This window comes from Ipomoea nil, unplaced genomic scaffold (assembly GCF_001879475.1).
Source record: "Ipomoea nil cultivar Tokyo-kokei standard unplaced genomic scaffold, Asagao_1.1 scaffold2826, whole genome shotgun sequence".
NCBI lineage: Eukaryota > Viridiplantae > Streptophyta > Magnoliopsida > Solanales > Convolvulaceae > Ipomoea > Ipomoea nil.
The window spans coordinates 1,704,186-1,711,565 of NW_017619254.1; the positions used below are offsets into that span (position 1 = coordinate 1,704,186).

The window sequence follows — 7,380 nt, forward strand, 5'->3', positions numbered from 1 at the left end:
AAAAAAATGCCACATATGCATGCTAGGTGGAGGGGTAACTTGTTAGCAACTTGAGAAACTTGAAAAATGGACAAATTGAATGAAATTGGTTAGTTTAAGGACTCAATTGTAGATTTTTTAAGTTCAGTGGCCTAATTGCATTCTCGTGTACAGTTCAGTGGCCTATTTGACCCTTATTCCTTAATAATAATATATAAACATTATATATTTGAGGTATATGTTAATTCTTACCTAAAATATAAATATCAAATTTATAAAAATAATTTACATTATTTTTATTATTATTTAGAATAATTTAAATATCTAAAATCTAAATCTAAATAAATTTAAAATTTTAATATAATGTATTAATATTGGACACCTATTTTTTGCGCATCACGCATAAAAAAAATACTAGTTTATTTATATACTTTAATACAATGCATACTAGTTTATTTACATACTTTAGTACAATGCATTTATTCTTTGTATCATGTAAGTTACCTTATATACGTTTTGTTTGTTTGCAAGTATTTTTATAACATCATCCATTTTTTGTTTATTTCCGTGCATAAAATAAGAGAGCAATGCTCTGATAATTTTACCCTCTAAATTTTGCGACAAAATTTGATATTTTTACCTTATTATTACGTGGCCATATTTAATAAATATGTAAAATCTTTTTTTTCAAAACCAAATGAGGTCAACCAATTCGTAAAAATAACATTATTCATAATAAAATTATCTCTCATTAGTCGAGCTAGACAATTTTGAAACAAAGTTAACAGAGAAGGCGATTATTTGACTACAATGTTGTTTATATGTAAATATATTCACTGGGGATATAAATAAAAAATTAAGCACACTACATCAGAAATTATATATTATTATTAATTAATAATAGTCTGCTTCCTACATGCTTGAAGAAGATTATGCGTTGGCATAATTGTGCAGCAAATTTCTGTTTATTTAAATCAATCAATATGACCTATAAGCCGCTGGAAATAGATTTTACTGCAATAATCATATACTCTATCAAACTCATAAATACAACCTACATTTTATGTCTAATTCAATTAACAAAACTTAACTAAAATTATTTATAATTTAATTTTTTTATAATATTAATATATATAATTTATATGTTTAAAATAACTAGATTTAAAAGGGAAAAAAATAGTCCGCACTAAAATGAATAAATGAATAATAAACATGACAAATAAAAATGAAACTGAGGAAGTATTTTAGAATACTTATAAATTAAGCATGCCCAAAGAGAAAATTTAAACTACTGTACAGTATTTTGAAAAATTACAACAACAAAAAAAAAAAAAAAAAAAAAAAAAAAACAATCTATATAACTGGATCACTGCCACAGTATCCATACATTTTACCTTTGGGGAAGAAAAAAAAGAGAGAGAGAGAGAGAGAGAGAGAAGAGAGAGAACTCGAAGACATTATAAATCATTAGTAATTAGTTCAAACTCTGCAACCTGAAAAGAGAGATGGCAGTGTGCGTGTGTGAGAAACAGAGCATGCAAAGATTGAGGTGCAAGCTGCTTAATCAGCAACACCAGACATTCAACTTTGAAAGATATGAAAGATAAAAACTGCAGCAGAGAAACAGATTTGCCCACAACAAATATAGCAGAAGCAAGATGGCAAGGTCTATTAATGGCACATCTCTGCTAATGAGCTAATGTGCTAGTGCTAGAATAAGAGCTAGAGATGTAAACTCGTAGACAGATTTATGGTTGTTATGGTCACGACTACAAAGAGAGGAGATTCCCACTTCTAAAAACTTCAAATGAAAATTTTAAAAAGGATAATATCCTAGGGGGGCATAAAAACTTGCACTGAAATGATTGCTCACTGATCATGGTGATATCAATGAAACACTCTGCTATACACCAACACCAAATAGCATCTAACAGTAAACAGTACATACTTGATAAAATCCATAAGAGCCCACGGGACATCTAATAGCTAAGGTCTACAAAGAAAAATTGGCAGTACTAAACTTACAAGCATGCTTAGATAACTAAATAAATTCACAACAGTATAACATTAAGTGCCTCCAGAAAAAGTACTTGTATCTATGAAATCAGCCTTAGGAATACAGTTAAAAAGCCTCTATAGTGAGTTCTAACTGACTCATACTTCATAACAGAAGAAACATCTAACTAAAAGATAAAGCACAAGCTACCATGATATTTATCTAAACATGGTTATCTAAGCCACAAACACAATGAAACAAACTATGGTTCTTCCACTGTTACAGTATCCCTTGCTAGTGCTCTGAATATCTACTCAACTTTGGGCCACAAGATGCAATAACCAAGAGACCTGAGTGCAACTCCTAGGGAAAGGCTTAATAGAACATCTACCTGGCATATGGATGATAACGACCACTGCCACTATAGCCTGCCCCCCTACTTCCATATAAGCCTCCTGGTCCACCATAGCCAGCACCAGGGCCAGAATCATAACCAGCACCTGAGCCAGCTCCACCATAACCTCCATAACCACCTCCACGGCCATATGGACCTAGCCCACTGCCACCATACCCCCCACCAAAGCCACCACCATAAGAGCCAAAGCGACTTGAATAGCCAAGTGAAGGCTCTCCTCTGTATCCACCAAAATCACTACTGCCATACTCCCCATAGCGACCCCCAAATTCACCACCACCACCACCACCACCACCCCCATATGGATAATCACCAAACCTACCACCAAGACCTCCACCAAAAGACCTATAAGAGGCAGGGCCAAAGCCGCCACCACCACCAAAACCGCTATAGGAATTGTCAAATCCACCATAATTGTCGCCATAACCACGACCCCTAGAGTTACTACCATAAGCGGGAGCAGGTGCAGGGTTTGAGGGTTTCTTTGGTTCTGCCTTCTTGATCTCAACCTACAACAAAGAAGCAAGTTAACCCAGATGTTCCACCTGCATGTTAGCGATGCCAACTGCCAAGCACTAAATATAGGTGCTAGTGTGCTACATTTGAAAGCCTAACCTATTAGAATTTTAAAAGCAAGATATTACAAGGAAACTGAAATCCCATCAATGTAGGATAACTATGGTACAAATTTGGAGGCCTAAGTGCCTAACATAAATGTAACACTACGGTGTCCCAACAGATTTAACAACTGCATAATACTTACCTGGGTACCCATCATATCAATCATATTTCCATCAGCCAGTACATTATCAACTACTTGCTCATTGTCAAATACAATAAATCCAAAGCCTCTGGATCGCTTAGTCACATGATCCCTTATGATTTCATGTTCAACCACTTTCCCAAACTTGGAGAAGAATTCCTTGAACTCATCTACCCACAAGACATCAAAAAAATGAGCAAAAAAACACACAAAAAGGATGCATCACATCAAAGGTAATGGAAGAGTGGAACCACCACATTACCAAAGGCAAATAACATGACAAAAAACTGTCTTTACCTTCAGATACAGAGGTAGGAATGCCTCCAACAAAAATTTTCTTTGTCTTGAAATCCTTTGACTCAGAAGATCCTTTAGGAATGGTTCTCTTTATCTCAACCTGGAAAACCAAGATCTTAGACTATTTACCAAAGGTCTCAAACACACTGACACCCATACTTTCTGCAGTCCAATTAGAATACTAACAGCCTGTGCCCATAAATGTTCCAAAAGAACAATAGCAAAAAAGTTGTTTTCACATTGACATTAGAAAACATAGCACCAAGCACCCAACAGGATAATTATCAAACCACAGTTTAATAAGTAACTTATTATAGGATTTATAGCATAACAATCCATAATTTTCTCTTCCTATCTGTTTTTTGGTGGCAATAATATGCCATCAGCAGATAAGAATAAAAGACATGGGAAAGAAAAACACTCACTTGTTTCCCATTGATTATATGAGTTTCAGCAATGACAGTGTCAACCACGGAAGGATCCGCATAGGTAATGAATCCGAATCCCCTGGGTCGTCCTGTGTGACGATCTTTCATGATAACTGAGTCGGTTATTTCTCCATACTTCCCAAAGTACTTCACAAATTGATCTTCAGAGAACCAAATTAAATTAAATTAATTTTCCATGGGGAAAAAAAAAAACAAGATCAGAAAATCATTAGCAAATCCAATAATAATTCACAAGAAACGTCAATGGCGGCAACCAAAAGCTAACCTAATGTTGTATCTTTTGCTAGACCTCCAATGAAGATTTTTCTGTATCATAACAAAAACAAACCCCTATTTAATACACTATGGTAAAATCTAGAAGACTAATCCAATCCGAACTAATACAAGCTATACTATGTGTTCAGAAATTGCGCGTGCAATACATATGCTTAGAGAGAGAGACTCACCCAGGGCTAGCGCCATCGCCGAAGTCGTTTTTCTTTGAACCCATACGATCGGATTTAGGATTCTCCGCAGATCTGAGAGGAGGAGGCAAAGACAGGGATAGGGTTTTGAGCTGCTTGACAAAGAAGAAGAAGACAGATTAGGGCAGTCCCGGCGCTTATATACGCCCTGTTCTATGCGTTCGAATTAAGTCCCGTATTTTGTAAGCGTCTACCTGAGGTGTTACAAGTTACGACCGCGCATCTGATAGATATCTGAATTTATAACACAATATAGAGCATTAATGTTAACAAAATCAGGAGTAGGATTAATTTAGGAATCTTTCTCGTAAATCAATGATTAATTTATGAATTTTTTTAATAATAACAAACAAAAATAACATTCCTATTGCGTGATTGATTTAATATCTAATATTTGTATATAAATAAATAATTCAAAGTATATCAATGCAATATCATATATAAAAAGTTCATTATAGTTTGCATTAAATTTATTGTTTTATTTGTATTTTTCTAAAAACAATTATCTATACTTATTGTATTTTGTATGGTATTAGATATACTATTTTTATTTAGTTTAATTACTCTAAAGCGGTGTTTGATTGGATGATTGAGGAATATTGACTTTTCCTAAATGTTTATATATTTCGTCAATTTAAATTTTAGTAACGAAATATTCGGTTAACTGTTTATTATTCTTAACTTACTCATTGATTTTTATAAGAAAGATTTATGTTCGGACATCATCACAATCAGAGTTGGCATAATTAATTAGCAGTTTCATATAGTGTACCTAAGTGCAAGTAAAATGTATTACAAGTGCATGTAAACTGTTGAATATATACTATGAACATGTTAGAATTTATTTTTAAAAAATATAATATAATATTTAACATTAACTTTAGTCAATTAGTTAGCTAGACAATATACATATAATTCAAAATTGAGCATTAAAGAATACAAATAAAGAACCTTGCAAATCATTTTCTTGCATTTTTTAAAAATAAATTTAGATTACTTTTTTTTTCCTCTATTTTTCTTCGTTTAATTAATCTTCTCTTGAATATTTACAACAATACTCAATATTTTAATTATGCTTTTGCATTATAGAAAATGATTTATGTTATTATAGTATTAATATTTGTTTGCCTGTATTTTTATAATTGTACAATTGTACATTACTTTACAAATATTGTACTATTACATTTGTATCTGACAAAATTGTTCTTACATCATTAGTTATATATATATCAGTGTTGTAAAAATCGCGTCGCCCGGCCGCGGCGAGGAAGGCCGGAATCGGCCTCCTCCGCAGCCGAGCAGCTAGCCAGCTGAACCATCCGGATTTTATTTATTTTTTTTTAGGGTTGTTGAAAAGTGTAGAAACTTTGGCAAGGCATAACCTTTGACTCGGTTATCCGTTTTGGACAAATTTTTTATTTGAAATCGCGTAGGCGGTTTGCCATTCCAATTTCTAAAAAAAAGTTTCTTTTGCTCTTAATTTTAATTTTTTATGTATTTAGATGGTTTCAACAATATTTTGAACAATTTTACAACCACTTACGTAAATAGTTTGTAAGAAAAAACTAGATGAACCTTATGTTTTATTTGTGAATTTTTATAATTTTTAGTTTAAAATAATTTTTAAAACAAAATTTAAAAATTTTTAAAATTTTAAAAATTAAAAATTGGTCGCCTCGCGCCTAACGTATTTTGCAACATTGATATATATATATATATATATATATATATATATATATATATATAGAGAGAGAGAGAGAGAGAGAGAGAGAGATAGAGAGAAAGAGAGAAAGAATCATATGAGAACACTAGCTTAGGTGAGAACAAATCATGTGCATCCATCTAATATTTTTTAATGGTCTAGATTAGATTAAGTGTGTGCAAATGCGATTAAGTGTGTTTGCACACATTTAATTCGCGTCCTCACACACTTAATCTAATTTAGATCATTACAAAACATTAGATGGATGCACACGATTTGTTATCACGTTCTCACATAGGCAAGTGTTCTCATTGGAAACCTACTCTATATATATTTCAAGTTATAATAAGTCTAATTTTTTTTTTATTCTTATTAAATTTAGTAAATATATATAATTGAGTGTTCTTATATAAATTATGGCAGGACTATGCTAATGTTGTATGCCATTAACAATGACTTTAAACTTTTCGAAGTAGGAGTTCTAACTTCTAATCATATGGCGGCCAAACTGTAATTTACATGCATATTACTCAATTTAACAAGTAGTCTAATATATCATCGAACCATAATGTGTGATAGTTAATTTTAGCAACAACTCATAGTGATAAGTGATAACAAATATTTAATGGTGTCAAACCAAATTGAAAACGAAACTCAACGCATCTAGATTTGAGTTTCCTATCCTCATGTTGTTGGCATGCAAGGAAAAATAGGTTGAAGACAAATTAAAGTACGATAAAATTTAATTCATAATGCATCCAATCTCTCAAACATATAACCCTCCTGACAAATTCTCAAAGTCTCAAGTCGTGATGTCCCAACTAACTCCGTGTGTCAAACTGTTCAAATAATTCAGACATTTATTAATTTTTACGTAATCAAAGTGAGAAAAATAAAAATATATTATTTATACAAATAGGTTATGACTCAAATTGAGATTAAGGCCCTGTCTGGTAAAATGGTTGTTAGCTGATAGCTGCTAGTTAGCTGATTGTGTTAATTAGAGGGTATAAATAGTTGATAACATTAGCTGATTGTAGAAAAATGTTTGGTAAATTAGCTGTTAGCTGATAGCTGTTTGGTATAATTTATTTTCTCAAAAAGCTAATTGAAAAAGTTGCTTGGAGTAGCTTTTTGAATTTTAGCATTTTGGAATTGCAAAAAGCTAATTAACCAAACATTTGTATTGATATTTTAACTAAATCAAACAATTAATAGTGGTCAAATAAGCCAAAATTGACCTATAGGCCAATTTTTTCCAAACAGGGCCTAAATATTATAAACTTATAATTTCAAGATTCTAAATATATGTCAA

At 32.1% G+C, this 7,380-nt stretch overlaps 1 protein-coding gene across 2 annotated transcripts; it reads right to left on the minus strand.

Moving 5' to 3' along the window:
* Positions 1–1,907: 1,907 nt before the first annotated feature.
* On the minus strand, positions 1,908–4,544 carry LOC109158913 (heterogeneous nuclear ribonucleoprotein A3 homolog 2-like). 2 transcript variants are annotated; one of them, XM_019306825.1, is made up of 6 exons: positions 4,346–4,539; positions 4,165–4,205; positions 3,876–4,039; positions 3,451–3,550; positions 3,154–3,323; positions 1,908–2,899 (listed from the first exon to the last, which is right to left on the minus strand). In XM_019306825.1, the coding sequence occupies exons 1-6, from the start codon at positions 4,387–4,389 to the stop codon at positions 2,363–2,365; spliced, it is 1,056 nt and encodes a 351-aa protein (XP_019162370.1). In that variant the 5' UTR covers positions 4,390–4,539; the 3' UTR covers positions 1,908–2,362. The 2 variants fall into 2 exon arrangements, with proteins under 2 accessions (XP_019162370.1, XP_019162371.1); XM_019306826.1 differs by lacking the exon at positions 4,165–4,205 and having other exon boundaries at positions 4,346–4,544.
* Positions 4,545–7,380: the final 2,836 nt, after the last annotated feature.

Excerpts from the sequence above, each read along its gene's own strand:
- LOC109158913 (XM_019306825.1), bottom strand. The coding sequence starts at position 4,389 with ATGGGTTCAAAGAAAAACGACTTCGGCGATGGCGCTAGCCCTGG. Across the intron at positions 4,040-4,164 it reads AGCAAAAGATACAACATTAG|ATCAATTTGTGAAGTACTTT; the intron begins GTTAGCTTTTGG and ends GGTTCTCTGAAG. Across the intron at positions 3,551-3,875 it reads ATATAATCAATGGGAAACAA|GTTGAGATAAAGAGAACCAT; the intron begins GTGAGTGTTTTT and ends TTGGTTTTCCAG.